The 22517-nt window shown below is 34.7% G+C and overlaps 1 protein-coding gene across 3 annotated transcripts in view; it reads right to left on the reverse strand.

Annotated features, from left to right (window-relative positions):
• The window catches only part of dgkb (diacylglycerol kinase, beta), a 58606-nt gene extending 39204 nt beyond the window's left edge, over positions 1-19402 (reverse strand). Inside the window, exons 1-17 of one of the 3 annotated variants that reach the window (XM_084419778.1) lie at positions 19251-19402; positions 15498-15627; positions 12808-12884; positions 12558-12578; positions 12315-12462; positions 11251-11388; positions 10593-10642; positions 9196-9270; positions 8995-9114; positions 8443-8560; positions 7844-7932; positions 7473-7589; positions 7130-7228; positions 6955-7053; positions 4850-4923; positions 3358-3432; positions 579-664 (exon numbers count right to left, since the gene is read on the reverse strand). In XM_084419778.1, coding sequence (XP_084275904.1) covers positions 579-664; positions 3358-3432; positions 4850-4923; positions 6955-7053; positions 7130-7228; positions 7473-7589; positions 7844-7932; positions 8443-8560; positions 8995-9114; positions 9196-9270; positions 10593-10642; positions 11251-11388; positions 12315-12462; positions 12558-12578; positions 12808-12884; positions 15498-15567 — 1456 coding nt within the window. In that variant the 5' untranslated portion in view covers positions 15568-15627; positions 19251-19402. Of the gene's footprint in view, positions 1-578; positions 665-3357; positions 3433-4849; positions 4924-6954; positions 7054-7129; positions 7229-7472; positions 7590-7843; positions 7933-8442; positions 8561-8994; positions 9115-9195; positions 9271-10592; positions 10643-11250; positions 11389-12314; positions 12466-12557; positions 12579-12807; positions 12885-15497; positions 15628-19250 lie in introns of all 3 variants that reach the window. The other 2 variants (XM_084419777.1, XM_084419779.1) reach the window with 2 other exon arrangements.
• Between the last annotated feature and the right edge of the window lie 3115 nt (positions 19403-22517).

The following is a 22517-nucleotide window of genomic DNA, read 5'->3' on the forward strand; positions in this document are numbered from 1 at the left end:
ATGGCAATGTCAAAATACAGTAGTTCTTTTCTGATACGCTCCTCTGAAAGCATCCAGTCTATTACTCGGTCTTTGTTTTGATTGATCAAAAAAAAAATGGAGGCAATTTTTGACTAAATGAGGAAACAGTCATCTAAAAAAATAAACATAAATAACCTTCAGAGACTATTCTTCAGATGATATAAATAATATGCCATTTCTTGAAGAAAGATAATCATCCTATTTGCCCCGAAAATACAGATACGAATGTAATAGCTTCAGTTCTGTGAAAAATAAGTATTTGACTATTCCGACAAATATAACAAAATCACTTCTGTATAAAAGAACCTCTGAAACAACAACAAAAGCCTTTTTTGCAGCAGATGTCATTACGTTTAGAAGTTTAACTTTAGCTTGCTGTTTTTATTATATCTATAATGAAAACTTCCTGGATTTCATTTACAATATGGTAACAGTATGGAAGCCCAGATCCACATGAATCCAGCGTTTAATTGCTCTAATGACCAAGGGCCAAAACAAACAATAAGTTGAAAAATGTGTGTGTTTTGGGTTTCAATTTTCACATCATCTGAACTCACCTATTACATCAAGAATCCATCCAACGGTCCCATCTCCACCACAGGCCAAGACTCTGAAGTCTGGAACATCTCGAAAGAAATTTAAGCTGAAATGAAAAGCGTTAACCACAACTTTATACTTGTACAACTGTTAAGTCTTGTATATGAATTAATTTAGTGAAAGATAACCACAATAGTCAATAGACACTTTTTCTAACAATAATACAAAGTAAAATAGTAAACTAAAAATATATATTACAAAGAATAATACATTTTATATTTAATAAAAGGATATATTATACATTTTGAAAAATCTACATATACTCAGTTCTCCACCATATTAGACCTGCATTATTAACAAATGCAATGCAAATGCAAATCAATCTTTTCGAAAGCAAAGCCTGTTCAGAAGCTAATCAGATCTACCAAGACAATGTTCATTACGACGTCTTCCGTTCCTTCACAATAATAAAGCTGTAACCGCATGAAGGGACCTTACATGGTAGAGTGGCGTGCAATATAAGACTCTCAATTACTTTACTTATTGGGACATGCAGGCTTGGCAAATCATATTAGACAGCAAAAACAGACGACCAATCGCATGAAAAAAGCAACTTTGAGGATGTTTGAGTATGAAGAAACAAACACTCGGTTTGCTCTAATTGTGTTAGCCATGCCTGTAATTGACAGGACAGCCCGGAGTTACACCTGACAGTCACCTTGACAAAGCAATGTCACATTCTCATCACATGACTACACCAAGTTCATGTGTTATTTCAACAGATGTGACTGTCAATGCATAAAGTCAAAATCTATCTTTTCCACCAGCAGAGAAACGTCAATACATAGGCTACACCTGACCTAGTCAGTAGGACTTCAAAACACCATAATCAATAAGTTCAAAAGCAAATTGGCTGACAAGGTCACTAAATGGTTTCTGGAGAGGATTGCTCAGTGGGGTGCATTTATAAAATTCGAAAAACCTGGGTAAAATGAATCAGAGGCTAAACCATTGGACAGAAATCAGCCTTTAAAAAAAATCCTACAGTGGGAAATATTCAGTGGAGTAAAAAGTGTGACAACTCATATGCATCGATCTCGAAATATTATTCTTTTTTAATCGTGAACCATTTGATTTGTATAACTAATGTAAGATGCTAGAAATCAAATTAATTGAGATTTGGTACAATAATTTTTTAAATGTTTTTGAAAGAAGTATCTGTAACAATTTGTTAACATTAGATAATGTATTAACTAACATGAACTAACAATGAGCAATACATTTGTTACAGTATTTATAAATGTATGCTCACCAGGGCTGCATTTACAGTAAAAATACAATAAAATCAGTAATATTGTGAAAAATTATTACAATTTAAAAAAATTTTTTTTTCTATTTTATAATATTTCAAAATGGAATTTATTCCTGTGATTTCAAAGCTGTATTTTCAGCATCATTCCTCTGGTCTTCAGTGTCACATGATCCGACAGAAATCATTCTAATATGATGATTTGCTGCTCAAGAAACATTTACTATTATTATCAATGCTGAAAACAGTTGTGCAGCTTAATATTTTTGTGAAAACCTTGATACAATAAAAAAATTATAAAAAAAATCAGGATTCTTTGATGAACCGAAACAGCATTTATTTGAAATAGAAATATTTTCTAACATTATAAATGTCTTTACTGTCAGTACTAATCAATTTAATGCATTCTTGTACAAAATATATTCATTTGCTTGTCACACTTCAGTTTAGGGTCCCATTCTCATTATTAACTAACTATTAACTACGACTTTTGCCTCAAACTCCTAATTTCTGCTTATTAATAGTTAGTAAGGTAGTTGTTCAGTTTAGGTATTGGGTGTGATTAAGGGATGTAGAATATGGTCATGCAGAATAAGGCATTACTACTGTATGTGATTTATAAGTACTAACAAACAGCCAATATTCTAGTAATATGCATTCTAATAAGCAACTAGTTAATAGTGAGAATTGGACCCTAAACTAAAGTGTGACCCATTTCCTTTCTTTATGAGAAATATCAATATAAAAATATCAAATAAATAGTATGACTTTTCCCTGCCAACAATTATTTAAAGAATCCTATACATGTACAGAATCAAATCAAATTTCTTTGTAACTCATACTGAATTGTTCTGAATTCACAAAAATGTTATCGATAACCTAACAGTATGAACAGTGAATGAAATCGATTTTCTGTCTACCCAAATATTCACCCCTAGTTAATTTACATGGCAACATCCCACAATAACATTTCCACTTTCTTTATTGCTCTTTAAAATTTCATTTTCAAAATATAGTATCAATGAATATTGTCACAGCCCTCACGGCTGTGCACTTAACTCAAAAGTGACCACATCGCTGGCATACTAATAACAAATTCAGTCAGTGATCACATGGTTGCGTGCATTTGATTGACACCACCGATGGTATGCGTGATCACACAAGGCCCTGAGAGCGGCAACACACTAACACTAACATGAATCTATTATGACCAGCTGACTGTCAGCACTGGACACTTCCACAGCCTGGCTTTGTTCTGTGCAGTGTTTGTGATGGCGGATCTAACCCTTTAATGTCTACATTTGCAGCCAAGACACAGACAGAGATTGTCGTGCATGAATTAGTGCACATTACCATCAAGCAGTGTCTGCATATACAATATATTGTTAACGTCGGGTTGTCGTAACTCTTATGTATGATCATAAACTGAGAATGTGCTGCAACAAAAAGCTAGACAGCTTCTGTTAGAATGCTAAGATACTGCCACTCACCCAGGCATGGGGCCGTTCTTGGCCAGGTTGTAGACTTGACGAGGGTTCAGCAGGTACTGGAACTTTCGGAAGATCCTAGATAGGACAGAAGTTATGAACAAATCAATGACTAGGAAAAATGACATTAAATGTCAATAAAATTATTTTTGTTTTAAAGTCACCATGAAATCAAAATGGACAATTCTAGTTTTTTATGGAATATTACCATATTTATTATACATTTTTTATCTGTGCACATCATTATTATTATTTTTTTATTAATGTGCCCTCATAATCTTTAATCAAAATAACTCCCCTCCCGCTTGCACTGACATCTCTTATCTTCTCTGATGATGCGTTTACAACCTGTCACTCACATGGGATCGGCCAATAGCAAACCACAACCATCAAACCATCCAATCAGTTCCCGATGGACAAAATTAAGTCCCGCCCAACATTTTTTCTTGTTTGAGAAGCTGCTTCACTCAGATATACCGCAATAGGGAAGAAAACTATCGCAACTTGTGCGTTGCCTTACAGTACAGTTTATGGCAAAAAAAATCGTTTAACATGACATATGATTTTTTTATTTTATAAAATACGGTCAAATTTATGGTATTTGGAAGTAAAACTATGAATTAGCGTATAATTTACGGCAAAAAAACAAACAGTTCAAGGACATTTTCAGGATAAGACCCTGTGACATCACATATGTCTATATTTTATAAAAAATAGTTTTGTTTCTTCTTATTTTTGTTATCACTAATGTACATTAGGGTGTTTTTGATACATTTACAGTTATTTCGTTTATGAATCATTGTGTTGCTTTTATTTTACCACCTGTATTAGTACGGTACCGTGGTTATCAGTGCAGATAAAAAGCAGATTTTAGTACCGTATTAACATTATATAACTTAATGAAATGCACTGTTTTAAGTTGTAAAATATACAGGCACCAATATGCTATTCTATAATACCAAAAAAAAAATTATGTATTTTTTACTGTGAATTTCCGACAACAACCGCTGTCAATTTTTTACTGTAAATGTAACAAAACAAAAATATTTTTACAGTAATTTTCCAAAATAAGATGGTTGTGGTTGAATGAATTTGAATAGAAACTAAGGATTTTGTCACCACCTAATAAGATGGATAAAATAAAATATTTGACATCATAGCCATCTCATTCAATGTGGTCCATTAAGAGGAAATGAGATTTGATCTGGATCTTTAGGATGCCAAAGATGGGTTTTGAATTGGAACTGATTTGATTAGATCATTAGATCATCATTTAAGTTGCCAGAAATAGAATAGAAACTTAAAGCAGTTCCATCAACAAATTAATGTAAATCAGAAAATCCATTGAGCTCATGACTGAGGCTGCAAATTTGGTGTCAAACTAACTGCAAGTGACCGATAAATTATACAGATTGACTCAGGATTGTTGAAATACTATATGAAAATACTGTGGCGTCAATTCCTTAAATATGACACCATATTTTACAGTTCTCACCTTTCACCTTGTTTGCCTCCGCTTTTAGGGTTGACGAAAACCAGCAGTGGATGAGTTCCTTCTGAAGAAGTAATCTGCAGAATAAAGTGACGAAAAGCTTTATTACATATCGTAATTTAGATTTTAAGTGGATTTAACTTTTAAATCAGCTGTTGTCCTTCAGGATTCAGATTTTACTGATTTAAAAGGGTACCAAAATTGTTTATCACACAAAACATCCTTAAATCCACACACTTAAATGTATTAACGATGTGCAAAAGTCAGACAATGTGCACCACTACCAATGTTAATTATTAAAATGTCTTTTCTACAAAGCTTTGCTTAACAAATCTTGCCTAATATCTCTCATTCACCATCTAAACCTTCCATTTTTATTTTTCTTAATTATAAAAAGAGGCCTACTACCTAAAGTATAACATAAATGTTGTTGAGCTCAGAATAGCTCTTCATTACAAAAAGTCTTAAGATGTCCCAGCCACGAACACCCACGTCATAAGACGCATCTAGCAAACCTCAGTAATCAGCTCCATATTTAGTCATTAATGACAGTCTTTGACCATGAGTCACTTTTCTGCATGGATGCATGATGATTGTGGGGTTTTGGAGCAGACAATGCACGCACAAACTAATCCAGAGAGTGTGAGTCGTCTTCCGGTGGACAGTGACTCAGATGAAGCGCTTAAAACGGAACCCATCGAAACAATCCCAGCAGGCCCAGGTGAATTAATGAGCCGCCCGTCCGGCGACGAGTGATCCATTACTTCCTCTAATTATAAATAATAATCCTGATTATTACACTGGTTAGCCGCCGCCAGCCAAGATGGATGGCCCAGGACATGATTCGTCTTTTTTCGTTCTGTCATTACTATGCTCAGACAACGCCCAGTCACAGCGGGTCACTGCAGCCTAACTGTTGCCTCAACCAAGTTAAGATCTATGAATGCAAACTAGCTTGCACAAAGTGGGATTTTGAGATAAAATTGTCATTTTGGCCGAAACTTATAATAGTTGATGATTCTTCACTAGGAAGTTCATCATTAACATTATGGGTCACCCTTTATATTAAGTGTCTTAAACAGTACTGAGTATTTATGTAAAAAAATATATATTGTTAGGTATAATGTACTTATTGTGTTCATATTGTATTGCAAAATACTTTTGCTGCTATTGAGGTGGGATATGGGTATAGTTAGGCACAGGTTTGGTGGTATGGGTAGGTTTAAGGGTAAGTAAGGAACGAGTCAACAGTGTAATTATAGATGAACTGCAGAAATTAATTACAGCAGGTAAAGGTAATTTCATGCAGGTATTTAAAATAAAATAAAAAAGTACAATGAAAAACATATAAGTGCACTGAGTGATTTAAATGTTAGTACATAGTTAAAGACATCTAATATAAAGTAGGTCCACATTACGTTAATGGACCTTTTTTATTTATATACTTATATTTCAGTTTCATTAGGGATGAATAATGCACAATATTTCACATATCTGTGGCATATCAGTTACTAAATTATCTTTTCAAATGTACTTGATATGTAATAAATGTAATCTTTAGCCATCTCAAAATGAATATCCATTATGGGAAAACACCTCATACTGTGTATTATAATGTTTTGATGCCTAGATACACTTGTATCATTGGAAACGAATGATTTTAGTTGTTACCTGTTTTATTGTTTATTTATTTATACAAAACAGCAAACTATCTGAATATCCGCAATTTATCCAGTAGGTTATCAGCCATTTCAAATAATTAAAAATAATTAATAATAATAATACATAAAATAAAATATTTTAATATAAGCGCATCCTTAGTTAACATGTAATTTTTAACTGCCTTTTTGTCTTCACTTTAATATTCAATAATGTCCCTAATTAATATGAGATCTTATAAGATGCATGCATAATAATTATAAAATAAATAGCTAAATAAAATGTTTTAGATGCATGTCACCCAAGGACATGTCAACTTCCCAGACAGCATTAGGGAAGCACAGTTTAACTTCAGTTTTGTTTGATATAATCTGCAGTAAATGGACATCCTGCTTTTAGTAACATCCCACTCTACAGTATGTGTGAAAGTGTGAAAGTGTGTCATTCACCTGTAGCCCCTGTCCATCCACTGATACAGAATTGGTCCTTTGTATTTCCCCCCGGCCTCCTGATTGGCTGGAGTCTTTTCTCAGAGTAGACTGTCTCTCCTGCAGTTAAAGGTCACATGTAAACATCTAAAAGAGCTGAGCTTTCTATAACCATCATAGAAATAAGAGATATTACCAGTACAACAGGACATATAGTGTTTGGAGGAAGGATGTGATCCCTCAGTGGTCCGCAGTCACATTCGGGTTTGACGTGTGAAGCGCACTTGTTGTGCAGCTGTTGTGTAGGAGGAGAACATAACTTTAAAACACATCAGACAATTCAACAATATCATTTTATGTACAAACTTACATTACTGAACAGGCCTACATGTTGAATTGATCAAATAAGTATGTCTACTATACAATTAAATGGTGTGCAAGTTTCACAAAAATAACTTTAATAACATGCCTTTAAAAACTGCATTATATTTTCAGACCATAAAAACTATTTGTAATGAGAAAGAAAGTGATAAACTCACAGTAATCTGGCACCAGACACAATGAAGGCCCGTAAGACCCTGGTAACACTTGATGGTTTTGTGACACCTATCACACTTGTTTGGACAGTTTCCCTCAACCCAGAAATGATGCATAATCTACGGTATTCAAAAAAACATTTTGTTATATATACACAGCATAAAGATACAGGCAAAGGAGTATGCGTTTTGATTAAGACTCATCATTGGTGTATTTGGGTCTCTTTTTAAACCAGGTTAATCATGTAATTAGCAATGCTTAGAGAGAGAATTTCTTTCTAATTTCATTAGCTGAAAAGAAGCCCTTGGTCTAAGCCCCGTGGAACATTGGTGATCCAAGCGTGCTGGTTTTTAAACACTACAATTCGACGCACCTCTGTGTTTTTCTTGGATTTGACGTATGTTTTGATGCAGGACGGGGGGGCTCGAGCCACACATCTCTCGTGAACGGTGTACTTACAGACTATGAACCAGACAGACAGAAAATGAATTCACAAAGTAATGTAGAAATGTTTGGATGATTTGTTACTGATTTCTAGTCTATCAATTTCTATCATTTGAAATATTTTAATGTTTATTTTAATTATATTTTAATATTTATACATTTTTAATAATTGCTTATTTAATATCAAAAAAAAAATTTTTTTTTATATATTATTTATTTAAATGATATCTACTTCAAAGTATGAATATATATATATTTTTTAAGTATAGAAATACATACATACACACACACACACACATATATATATATATATATATAAATGTAATATTATCTCACAACCATCTTCAAATCTTTGATTGCATTTGTTTAAAGATGAGATATTTAATACACCAACTTATTTATATTCCAAATGAAAGTAATCACATGATTTTTTACTTGTATTTGTCAATTTGTACTTATCGAATAAGGCAAAAGATAAAAAATAACAGAATCATCTAGTGATCAATGTAATAAATGTTGTGAACTAACAGGAACAGCACAGGCCTTGCTTTCCCAATCCAATCAACATATTCAGACACAGGTTACAATATGCAGGTTTACTAAAGTGCTTCAGTCTCCACACATGCTGCCCGTCATCCTTTACATTCTGCAAGAGAGAGAGAATGAGAAAGACAAAGATGACAGTGAGAGAATGAGAATAAGACATCAATGAGGACTTGACAATGACAATACAACTGTAATGAAAAACATTACAACATTCACATGAAGGCGATTCTGGAATCCTACTGGGATATGTCGTGAAAAGTGTCAAATATGCATCTTTAACAATTTGGAGGTCATGCCAAATATATAAGACACCAGACCCCTAATGCAGCTGTCAAGGCATTTAAAATGAGTGGAGGACTCCATCTAGTGGGTAAGGAGAGTGTAACATCAATTTATCAACTGATGAATCTGTTCTTCTGGCTTAGATGAATGGCTAGATGGAGAGACAGGTGGACTGGATGGATGGATGGATGGACTGACTAGTGGGTAGTTGGACAAACACATATAAATATATAAAACTGAACTGGTAATCACATTTTCAAGTCCCAGCAGCACTAGCAGAGGAATGGTGGTCAAGCCTCCCTGGACCCACTCTTCAAGAGAAACCATCCCGTCACGGTCATAGTCAATCTCCTGCATCATTTCCTCTAGAATCTACAAAAAAAAAAAAAAAAAAGTTAATAATCAGAAAACATGATCACATTCTGAACAGGATCAAATTCAATTTAATCTTACTGGCTTCAGTTCTGTTACGTCCCACTCCAGATACTCTGCAACATGCATCATCTGAGAGATAATGTGCTCCAGTTCCTGTTCAAGAAGAGCAAACTTTCTGCATTACATCACTGCAACTCTACACAAAGATCTAGGCCGCCATTCGAAATCGCATTAACTTAAAAAAATGATTTCTTTGCGTCTGATAAAAAAATTGGGGTTGAGGTAACGCATTACAAGTAACGCAAGCTACGTAATCAGATTACTTTTTTGAAGTATCAAATATCTGAGTTACTTCGACAAATAAGTAACGCAAGTTACTTTGTTTTCCCATTTATTGAATGTGTGCAGAGGCGTTGTGTGCACTGTCTAAACATGATGGTTATTGTCGTTCTAGATTAAATGTGAACAAGCATTTACTCATCTCAGTTGAGTAAAATGTTTGTTTCTTTTAAAAAATATATCTTATATATTTGTTAAAAAGTAAATCTACTAGCATGTTGTTCAGTCCTAGCTAGTACACTGTAAAAAACGATGATCAATAAGTTATGACAGCATATGATTAAAAAATAAAATAAAAAAATCAAGTCAGTTTAATGTAATTAAAGTTGAAATGACTTAAACATCCTAGTTGGTAGAACTTAATTTAAGGCAGCTACTCTTTTTATAGTGCAATGGGCTTTATTAGCTTAAAACGTCCAACCTGTTAAGGTCCACCTTGTTACACACTGCTTCGTAAAAAAGTCATGTAACAGGGTGAAAAGACTCCATAGATTATAGTATATAGCATGAAAGTATGTGATTTTGGATGCAACCTTAGTATAGAGATGCTTAATCTTGCACCACGAGATCTACCTTTTACAAAAATATGTTTTACTTCCAACTTAATCAAACACATCTGACACAGGTAATCAATGTCTTTGAGTTCATTCAAAAAATTACAGAGTCTGAAATCAAACTCAACAGTAAGGAGCAAAACTGAGCATCCATCATTTAGTGTATGAAAACAATTCAGTGTTCAACCACTAGGTGGCGTATTCAGGGGTTTAAAATACACTTAATATTCAATAACACTGCATTATTGATCTGATTGCACTGATACTGTTGGATGAGAATAAAACTTGAACTGAATTGAGTAGCTGAATCGACTGCTTCACAATTTTTGCAACATCAAAACTGTAATTTAATTGAATCAACACTGAACTGACTCCAGCTGAACACTGACACTATTGTCTTCTGTAGAATTAGAATTTAGCTCATATTTAAAGAAGTTTGCATCACTGTTTGTCATTTTCCTGTTTATTACTGTGAAGCTGCTTTGAAACAATCTGTATTGTATAAAGTGCTGCATAAAGAGGGCTTGACTTGACTTAAAACGGTAATAAACTGGAGGGACTGCTGGAAAGATGAGGTCTCACCTTACTGTCTAAAAACCCGTTCCCATCGGTGTCATAAAGCCGAAACATAACTGTGACAGAAACAAAGAGAGACGGAGAGAGGTTGAAAAAGAGAAAACACTGCAGTTTTAATACAAGGATAATTTATGCATCTGATAGGAGCACTGTTTCAATTGCAAATTCTGTATCCTTCAAAATAGGATAAAAAGGGATATCTATGAAATGAACCTCACAATTCAGAGTGCAATTTAAGCTTTTCTATGAGGCATCATAAAGTGGGTGTTGCCATGGAAACCAGCAGCTCAGCCAATAGCAGAATCTCTCAAGAAGTCAATTTAATCAGGTTTAGCACAATTTAAACTAGACTAGCACGTCACAGACGTCCTTTACGCAAACCGACTGTTCTTTCTTTCATAATAATGACTCAGAGGTGCTATCAGCCAGAGGATATTAAATGTCTGTCTGTCTGTCTGCCCATAGCAACAGGTTTCTGAACTAGCAGCCTAGAATTACAATTACAAAAGCTGCCAGTAGATGGCAGAACAGCCTCATGTTTTCTCCATTTTGGAAACCAGTTGGCAACCAATTAACCAACACAATGTAAAGAGTTTCTTCCACATCACAAAGAACTTTTAAGTTATTTTAAATAAAAATGTAATGGCATAGTACGTGATCCTACATTCTAGTTTGTCTTCTGGTCGTCCGCCCTCCAGGAGAGAGAGATAGCAAATCAAATTTCTCAGCTGGATTGTGCCGAGAGGTTCGGACAAGGTTGTCACCTTTGGCGGAGTGCAGTTTCCCTTTATCAGCTTTAGACCTTGTAAAGCACAATTTGAGTATGTTTAAAGCGCATTGATTTCTGTGTATTTGCTATGTTTTGGCAAGAACCGAAACTAGAAATCACTGGAATCTCCATTTTTGGTCTAACTTGGTCTAACTCTATTGCTTTTAAGACAAAGTTATACAATTAAAAGTGAATAAAAGGAATAAACTAAATATAACTGCTTTGTGTGCATATGTGGCCAACATTATCGGTTCTTACACTACAGGGTCAGTGAGATTTGTATGCTCAACAAGGCTACATTTATTTGATCAAAAATACAGTAAAACAAAAACATTGTTAAATATTATTACAATGTAAAAAAAAATTAATTCCATTTTAATATAAGGTAATTTATTCCTGTGATCAAAACTGAATTTTCAGCATCATTACTCCAGTACACTTCAGTGTCACGTGATCCTTCAGAAATTATTCTATTATGCTGATTTGCTGCTCAAACAATTATCCTCAATGTTGAAAACAGCTGTGCTGCTTAGTAAAAAAGTTAAAAAGAGCAGCACTTATTTGACATATAAATCTTTTGTAACGGTACAAATGTCTTTACTGTCACTTCTGATCAATTTAGTGCATTTTTTACACTGCTTTAACCCATCAAAATAAGCAATTTTCTACTTTTTTTCATTTGCTTTAACTTATCAGAATAAGTTAAGCATTTTTATTAAATAAGTTATACAAGATTATTTCATTTTTTAAGTCAGTTTAATGTAATTAAGTTGACATGACTTAAATATCTAAGTTGATTGCACTTAAAAAATTTAAGGCAGCAACTTTTTTTCTTTTTTTTTTACAGTGAGATAGCTTATTGGTAAATTCTTGATTAGATATCACAGTATATTAAATTTGTAGTTTTTCTCAAATGCATAAGTTTGTACAGCCTGTGTGATTGGGAAGACCCAAATTACCCATGATCCTCTGCTTGTCCATCATGGAGGGGCTTGGCTTGGGGTCTTTGTTGCAGAAACTGAGGAACAGATGCTGACAGAACTCCACAGCAAGTTCATTCTCCAGGAAGGTCTCCATGAAGAGCTTGAAACCCTCAAAGTCAATTTCCTGCTGAAGGTGATTTCCCCCGTTACTCGGTTAATACTTCATCCTAACATAATAACTGCATTATCAGGCTGTAAAACTATAAAAAGACAAATTACCTGATTGAAGATTTCCGGCTTCTACGCGAAACAAAATGACAAGCAAGAGGCATCTTCAGTAAATGGATGCCAAGCATTTATGGAAACACAATGGTTTCATTACCCAATACAAACATCATATAGTTCAATGGTTCTAAAAATCTGCTGAAATTAGATCATCATCATAACATTCGGTCCAGTACAGCATTCTTAGCTCAGCATGAACGCTGCAATATAATGTGCTTCACAAGAGCATAAAAAGTTGCAATACCTCTTCAGGATTATACTTGGCCAGAATCCCATCTCCATGAAACTCCTGGAGAACATCTCTTAGTTTCTTCGTTGTGTCTGCGACAAAGGAGTAAAATAAGAGGAAGACAACAGTTAAGACAGAGTAAGGAAATTTAGCTCAAGACATTTAAGGGTCAATGATGTGTTGATGTAGTGCTAAATTATGCCCCAAAAAAACTTTTTTATGATAAACATATCTGAAGTTTGAAGGAAGAAGATCTTTTGGCATTTTTTAGATATGGCAAGGTTACACTACCATTCAAAAGTTTGTGCTGTATGTCACTCACTTTGCAAAAAACAAACATAAACACTACATTTTAAACAAAAATATAACATTTTAAACATAAATTTAACAAAAAATAAACCTAAAATTCCAGATATAGGGGCAATGCCCCTGCATGAGGTTTTGTCATGGTAGCCTATAGTTAAGCACACAAGCAAGAGTGCTGTTTTTTCCACATATTAATTTTATACAGATCAAACAAGAAGTTAATATTGTGAATTACAATTTGTCACTCGAGGGAGACTCGAACTCAGGTCATTCGCGTCAAAAGCTAAATCTGCTGTTCTTGCAACACGCCACTCTCCCACTTTACCAGATCGAGTTCTAATTTTGTCTGACCAAACCAGCTAGTGCTAGAAAGATCTGACCAAACCAGCTGGTGCTAGAAAGATCTGACCAAACCAGCTGGTGCTAGAAAGATCTGACCAAACCAGCTGGTGCTAGAAAGATCTGACCAAACCAGCTGGTGCTAGAAAGATCTGACCAAACCAGCTGGTGCTAGAAAGATTTTAATATGAAAAGGTTTTTTTTCTCCATAATAATCGCACTGAATTAGCCGGTTAAATAGACAGAGCTTTAACACATGCACACGCAAATCGACTTTCTCCTGCCGCAGTCTGTTGTACTTTCCGCATGTCTTGATTGACAGATGTCTCGTCCAATCAGCGGTCAGTATTCCATTCGCCACATATACCTACCTTTTCCGTTTTGTCTGACTTGTCGTTGTGTTTTCTGACTTGTTCATTTGTTTTCGGAAACGTCATTGTGTTTTCTAACTTGTTAATTTGTTTTTAGTCTTTCCATTGCGTTTATAAATTTCTTGTTTTGTTTTCGGAATTGTGGTTGTTTTGCACTTCTCGGCCACCGTACTTATGGCTCCTACAAGGCGTTTCAGGCAGTTCAGAAACTGATATAAAGAACAATTCCCTATGTAGTGGACCTTGTGTTTTGTAACTTTTCAGACCCTTTTTATGCTCAAACAGCAACAATAAAGAAATTTGAAAATGTAAAAAAGCATAACTTTGAGGAGATCAGATCATCTCTATCATTGAGTCTGATGATGGTAGAGCTCACAACTATCAAACCTAGCAGACATTCATTCAGCTGCAGAGAGATGTATCCCTCCTTTCTCTTCACTAATGGCCCATATTGTCGTACTGCATGCTAGCCAATCACAATGAGAGAAGCCCAGGCCTGGCACAGGAAACAGCGGGCTCTGGGGGCATCAATTATTCAGATTACTCAATTAAATGCAGAAGATCTCGGTTCTCTGCATACGTAATGAAAGATCTTCTCTTTGACAGTGGATTTGTTATGTATGAATGCAGGTTTTGGGGTAATTAAATGGCGCACATCTGTATCTTGATAAGTGGTCGTTTTTGAATTGGTGTGCAATAGATCCTTTATTATTGTTATGTCAAGCAGATTCTTGCTGCGAAAACGGTCTAATAATAGTTTTATCTCTTTATCTTAATGGGAAATATAATACATAATACATTTCCAATGGATGGAAAAAAAACTTTGACAGCAAACACAGAGATTTACTAACCGTTTCCTCCAAAAAGAGATTATGGATGACACTTCGGTCAGACTGACTCCCACCACAGCATTAGCACTCAAAGGAATCAACATTCATCATAGATGGATTATGTATTTAGTGGAATTAATAACTGTCATTCAGAATTTTCTCTCCCATCATAGTCTGGTACCGATTGGATTAGACTGAAGACTTAACCTTAAGCTCCAGACAGGAAATGACATTTCCTTAAGTGACACATGCACAAAATTGGTGTTAAATGGTTCGAATTTTATTCCTGTGAACTGGCAGCCTGTCAGTGTCTCTACAGGGATATTTAGATGCTTTAGAGGCTTTTTGGAGATACTGAAGAATAAACCGTGAATGATGAATTGAATTTAAACAGTACACTGCAAAAAATATATTTTGTCTTGTTTTCCAGTACAAATATTTAAACATTCTTAAACCAAGATACATTTACTTGAGAAGAAAAATGACTTAAGTCTTATTTCCAGGAAATTTTTTCAAAATTAAGTGAGTTTATGCTTAAAACAAGAAAAAATATAAGGGAAAACTAAATTATTTTCCAGACCCTATTGGCAGATATAATTTCTTGTTTGAAGTATAAACTCACTTAATTTTACTACATTTTTCATTATACAAGACTTAATATCTTAAGTAAATTTCTTCTCAAGCAAATGTATCTTGATTAAAGAATTTTTTTTTAAACGTATGATTTGACTCGCCCATCTCAAAAATGTTCTCAAGTAAACATAACTGAATTGAACTATAAATGACACATTGATAAACAAGTATTGGACAAATTTGGTCTAAACTAACCAACTGGAGAATAACAAAACAAAGGCCTTACATTGTGCATAGTCTTGAAGAAGAGAGAATTCGTTCGGGCTCAAAGTGACAAACTTTTCTTCATTAGACATGCTGCCCAGTGTTTCTCTGCCTCGGTTTACATTCCAGAATAAGATCCACCAGCTCAGCCTCTGAGGAGAGAATGAGAAAACTGTCAGTCATTCATGTGAATTTTACAAAACTGATCATTGCAGTGTCATGTTACTCAAGCACATACCATCAAGGTCAAATATTTTGTGTAATATAGTCTAGAATTATTCATATGTGTAAACCAGTTTTTGTGATTCTGTGCTTGGTACAGGTCATCACAGAACAACAGGAACTGGTTATGTGGCACACGTGCCAACAACAAATAATCAAATAGCTATGTAACATCATGCCAGTCAATACTGAAGTCAAAGTTAGACTGGACCTCAGTAACTGGCATTGATTGATGTGAAGCACTGCTTTGTACTGTACAAGCATGACTGGGTCCCAACAGTTTTAATTACACTATGCAACTTTTATCCCCAACGAGGCTGCATTGATTTGACCAAAGACCCACTAAAAACAGTAATATTGTTAAATGTTATTACAATTTTTAAAGGGGACATATCATGAAAATCGGACTTTTTCCGTGTTTAAGTGCTATAATCGGGTCCCCGGTACATCTACCAACCCAGAAAACGTGAAAAGTGACAACTCAGTAACTTTGTTTTGGTAAGACTTTCTCTGCAAGCATGTGAAAAAAATAAGCCGATCAGATTTTGCTCCACTTTGATTTAGGAGGTGGATCTTATTATAATATTACCGCCCCTTAATCTGCACGTTTCCACCCACGGCGCCGCCATTTGGTTTTCGCAAGTGACAACAGTTTTAACGCATTGACAAAAGTTCAAGCAAAGCAACTGTTCTGTCGTTGGCTGCACAGACGAGCACAGAACACTATTTGACCAAAAAAATGTCATTGCTGTCTTATAAAGACATCAGGGAACTGTGTCAACTTGTGTAAAAGTTAAAGGTATAGCTGAGGATTTTCCCGAATTTTAGAAAAGAACCGCCCTCTCCACTTTTTGAAAAAATGCACATGCACAACACTCTACCTGCTCCCGAGAGGGAACGCCTATTAAACGTGTGCACGAGAGAGCATGCACGAGCTAATCATAGCTTACATTAACTTTTACTAGCAGTGATTTTAAATGGATTTCTCCAAATAGCATGCCAAACTTTACCTGTCAAGTAGAAACTTCGCGACTGAGGCATCAGTGGGAAGCCCAACCTGTGTTTTGAGCGCACGCCATCGTGTGAATCGTGTGCACGAGCACGTACGACGGCCTTACGTAAACATATCACCAGAATGATTGACACTTAGGAGGACCAATAGTCTTGATGATCCACCCGGAAAAAGAAAATCCTCCGCTATACCTTTAAACATTTTAAACATGACGTATACGTGCAAGTCAATGAGATGAGCGTAACTCCACAACAACTAGGCTACATAAATGTATCCCACTAACCATTCAGAAACCTCCAGGTTCAGTCTAATAGTTGCAAGCTCTTCCTGAGTCTCTCCGTAAGGCTGCACTTATTTCTGAAATTTGACTGAAATTCGAGTGTTTTGTTATTGACTCAGAGACAGAGTATCCGAAGCTCGTGTAAAGGATCGGCTGTCTTCTGGAGGCGGGCAGCAGCAGCTCATTTGCATTTAAAGGGACATGTACAAAAACGGAGCGTTTTTTTGCTTACACCCAAAAAGGGGTAAATTTGACAAGTTATAATAAATTATCTGGGGGGTTTTTTGAGCTGAAATATCACAGACACATTCTGGGGACACCAAAGATTTATATTACATCTTGTGAAAAGGGGCATAATGTGTCACATTTAATGTAATATATCAAAGCTAAATTTTCAGCATCATTACTTCAGAAATCATTCTAATATGCTGATTTGATTATCAAGAAACATTTATTATTATTATTATTATTATCAATGTTGAAAACAGTGGTGCTGCTTAATATTTTTTTGGAAACTGTGATGTGTTTTCTTTCAGGGTTATAGAATAAATAGAAAGTTCAAAAGAACATTTATTTGAAACAGAAATCATCTGTAACATGTCTTTACAGTAACTTTTGATCAATTTAATGTGTCCTACTGAATGAAGGTATTAATGTCTTTAAAAAAACAAAAATCATACTGACCCCAAACTTTTGAACAGTAGTGTACATAAATCCAAAAAACTCAAAATTAAATGAAATCATAAACATTTTAAGCTGCATCCAATGTAGATATTTTTGGGTTATTCCAGGAAAAAAAAACATATTGTGGAAAAAAGAATCTAGTTACAAGTGAGTGTTTTATTTATCATTTATTTGGACAAAATATTATAGAATTTTAATATAAGCAATTTATCGGTTATCGGCCATAACATGAAAATAATTATTGTCTTATCAGTTTCATAAGGGGTATAGACCATATACTGTAAAAAATCTAGACAAATATCTGGGTATGCCTTATGAAAATGATCATGTTTTTACTGTAGTAGTAACTGATATTTTGTGGAAATATTGTAGACTTCAACTCAATAATCTATTAAGAGAGTAGCCTAAGTGGAGCCCTGCAGACGAGCTGTGGTGTTCACACACACACACACACACACACACACACACACTAAGTACAGAAAGGATGCACCGACAAGACAATAATTATTTTCATGTTAAATCTGATAAATATTAAAATTCATTTGTCCAAATAAATGATAAACAAAATAGTATTGATAAATTTAAATGTTACATGTGAATTTATCTATCAAAGCATTGTACAGTAGGAAAAATAGATATTTTAAGATTTGCTAAAAGATTACACTTAATTTTATTAAATTATTTGTGGTATTATAATGTTGAACATTTCTTAATGTGAGTGTTAGATAATGGCAAAGGTAATCTAAAAGTAAAAATAGAGAAAATGAGAATGTACATTTAAATATCCAATGTTGACCCATGACAATAAAATACAAAATTCTAATATCAGCTAATAAGCAATATAGTACTGATAAATCACACATCAGTCTCCAAATGTGTTTAAGCTACTATTTTCATAACAAATACTATAGTTTTAGAAACCACATGTGCCCTGACATAACCAGTATTACCTGTTATTATTATGGTTTTGCAACAAAAAAAACTAAACATTGACGTATTTAGGCCTACTGTGCAAGAACATGTACGTTCATAAGAGATGACTATTGTCACAAGAAAAAGAAGTTTAAATAAAATGAGATCATGCACTAATCCATTCCTGAAGCATTCCTCAAACTGAAGGAAAACTCTGCAACTCAATTCCACATCCTGTCATGCCTTTGAACTTCCTGTGACAAGAGCAGGAAGTGCCTGGAGCAAGTGTCTTTTCTGAAAGATAGTCTTTATTTATGAATAAAAGTGCCTGTCATGTCAAGAAGCCAAAACAAACTCTTCTCAGCGTTACCTCGGGGTACGAAAAATGGATAATCTTGGCCTCGTCTTGACCTTAATGGTTGAAATGCATTATATCCACACGCTAGGCTCACAAAAGTGACAAATTACAATAGCATTAAATGATCACAAGTATATAAAACATTACATACAATAATGCATATTCAACCCTGCACCATTAGTCATATCAACAACCCTGGAATAAAGCAATGAAAATACAGTCAAGAGCTCAATCATGATGTCACTGGAAACAGATGGGACACGATTCCCTCTTTCCCGTTAAGTGCTCAATGCGGAGTTCCACTCACCTGATGCTTCTCGGAGTCAACAGCAGTGATCCAGCAGGAATGTTATATATGTTCCTGCATCATCTGCGAGAATCCCTGTGTTTATGGGAAAATGAGCATGAGAGAGGAGCGCTGGAGAGAGGGAGAGCGATCTACTCATCTGCAACAATCAGTTCTCGTGCCTCTGTTCGCATCACACACTCCCCCTCCCCTCCTCTTTTTCCCCTTGATCTCTCCATCTCGCCATTTAGCAGGCAGTGGATCTAGGATGCGATATTGGAAGGATATGCATATGCTGCATATTAATATGCAGCCTTATGAGGGTGAGTATGTGTACCTGTATACTGTTGAGACCCACCAGACTCTCACCCAAGGGACCCCCTGCTATGAAAACGTTGTATAATATTGTATATTAACTTCAACTTCAATTAACATCAACAAACATGAAATGACCTATTGCAGTTTAAGTATTAACATACTTAGGGGGTCATGTTTTGGGTTTGCTGTGCTACTGTGTTGTCTAACAGAAATTGATTAACATTTTGTTTAATGATGACTCTGGAGAAGCAATCTAATTAACCAAATATATATTTTCTGATAAAAATCTTAAAGATTTAAAAAGATTTAAAAAGATTGCGAATATTTTTGGAAATGTTTAAAATATTTCGGAATATTTTTCAAAGACAATTTTTTTGGGGGGGGTCACCTTAGAACACCTTAAACACATTTACAAATATGCAGATAATTAGTTAAATTTGTATTTTTAAAAAATAATTTTTCAAAGATATATTTCTTGAATTAAAACAAATTATCCATACTTAGAAATAGAAAGAATATTTAAAAAAATATATATTTTAATATTTTTCAAAGATTATGTTTTTACAAAAATATCTGTAGCACAAATTATTACAATTTATAAAATTATGTACAGCATATTAAATACAAAAATGATATAACTAAATATTAAATATAAAATTATAATATTACAAATTATATACAGAATATTTTTTTAGAATACATTTTTTTAGATATAGCCTACATGTGTATATATATATAAATATTTACTGAATTCAGAAACCACACATTCAGAAACTCCCATTTGTCCAATTGTATGCCTAAACTATAAACATACAGATTAAAAGCATTGATATCTACAATGTCAGAAAAGTACCTTTAGGCGAAACAGCTTGCCAATGGGGCAGTATCCTCAACGCTACACCTTTGTAGTTTAGCTACCATGCATGTTAGGTACTAATAATACACACCCTTTGTGTATGCTAAACCTCCTGGATGTTTTGAATGGAACAGCTGGCCCATGGATTTTGCTGGAGGAAAGAGCATTCAACAGCTATTCCAAGCTTTCTGAATCCCCTCTATTTACCTGAATATCTCCAACCACATTTGTCATATAACTGAAGTCCTACAATCATTATATTCTGTAATCATTACTGTAAATATATTTTGAGAAATGCCTCAGTGTTTCTTGTCGATACAATGAAAGTCAATGGTATCCAAAACTGCTCAAACATTCTTCAAAATATCTTCTTTTGTGCACCACAGAAAAAGAAAGTCAGACAGGTTTGGAACAATAGTGAGTACATTTTCATTTTTCAGTGAACTATCCCTTTAATGCGCAGAGCACATAACTTTTCGATAAATAGCTGTTTGGAAGCAATTAACAAAGGCAAATTACTGCCAACCGTCTAGTTGGAAAACGCAACGTAAACGGCACATATTTTATAAGCAATCTTGTACAATCTCTCATTTAGACTTGTTACAAGGCTAAATGAGGCCACAAATCCTATAATACTGTATATTTTACTGTGGTCAACATCCCGTGGAAGAGCTTCATTCCAGGCTAGGAGACAGAAAGGACGGGCCCGTTTCTTTCTAGTTCTGCCAGTTGATGCAAGCAGTGTAATGCTATAATCTGAACATGAGTCATTTGGGTCTTTTCTGGCAGCAGAACACCACATTTGTGAGGCTAACAGGACCCATCTGCCATTTCGAGGAGGACAGGCCTGTTATTTTCACCGCATTATCCATTTTACCTAATCATGTCTCTGAAAATTGTTTCCAGTTGATTGTATTGTACTTGTAACATGGATCTTGCAGTCCGCACTTAATAGTGTAATAACCTGACAAAATATCAGCACAAAAGAGGTTCGGGTCATTGCTAATGTGTGTTATCCTCACATCAGTGAGCTCTCAGCTCAAACTCAATGTGCAGGCATGCAACTAACAGTCGGTGATGGCAGGAAAGAGATTTGTGTCAAGCCAAGCTGTCATGTGACTATACCTGTACAGCAGTGCTAGTTTGTATAAACAATATCATAACAGAACACGCATGTGTAGTTTAGACTCCAAACCCTTAGAACAGAATTACCGATCCCATTTGAATAATATTTTTAAACGTTTGTCAATGAGGACCATCTTCCCTAAGGAAGCTCCTATTCAACACACACATACTGAATATCATTTTGCTCACAAATTAGCAAAGCAGGTATACAAGCATTGCATTCAAGGGCTTATATATATAAATATATATATATATATATATAGTTAGTGATGTTTCGGGAGGTTTCACCATGTTGTCACTGAAAATACTAAATGTGTTAATATTCTACAATGCTAACATCAACTACTGCTGCTTTAATGAGCAGTAACATTTAAGTAACATTAAATTCAGACACTCCTCCGGGAATCTGTAAGCGAGACATCAAACAAATGTGTCATTAATTATTTAAACTGCTTAAGCGCACCACCTCACTTCAATCCAGGTGTGAAATCCAGATGTTATAAAACTGGATATTAAACTGCAGAAATAGTGACAGTCACATTCTGTCAGAAAGCTGCTATTTTAAATCAATGCATATGTGTAAATCAAATGTAAAACAAGCTCAGATGTTTGGCGAAGAAAATATTTAAGCAAATATTTTCTATTTTTTTTATTTATAGTTAATATTGTTAGCTCGCGTTGGGAGGCAGCTTGTTTATTTGTTGCATTATTCGTCTGGCTGACTGTACGCTGATGTGATCAATTATATAGAATATAATATATGTGATTTATTATACCCAATTATACTCAAGAAGTGGTTAAACACACCATAAGGTATTCTTATTTTATTCATTTATTTTCATCATTAATAATAATAACAAAACAAATACTTTCTTTCAACTAATCGTAAGGGTCAGTGGCTCCAGGCAGCTCTGTTATTCTTGTCCTACGGGAATTGTTCTCCACCGGAACTGTCCCAGTCAAAAAGCAATGAAATGATCAATAAACAT

This window comes from Rutilus rutilus, assembly GCF_951802725.1.
Source record: "Rutilus rutilus genome assembly, chromosome: 9".
Classification (NCBI taxonomy): domain Eukaryota; kingdom Metazoa; phylum Chordata; class Actinopteri; order Cypriniformes; family Leuciscidae; genus Rutilus; species Rutilus rutilus.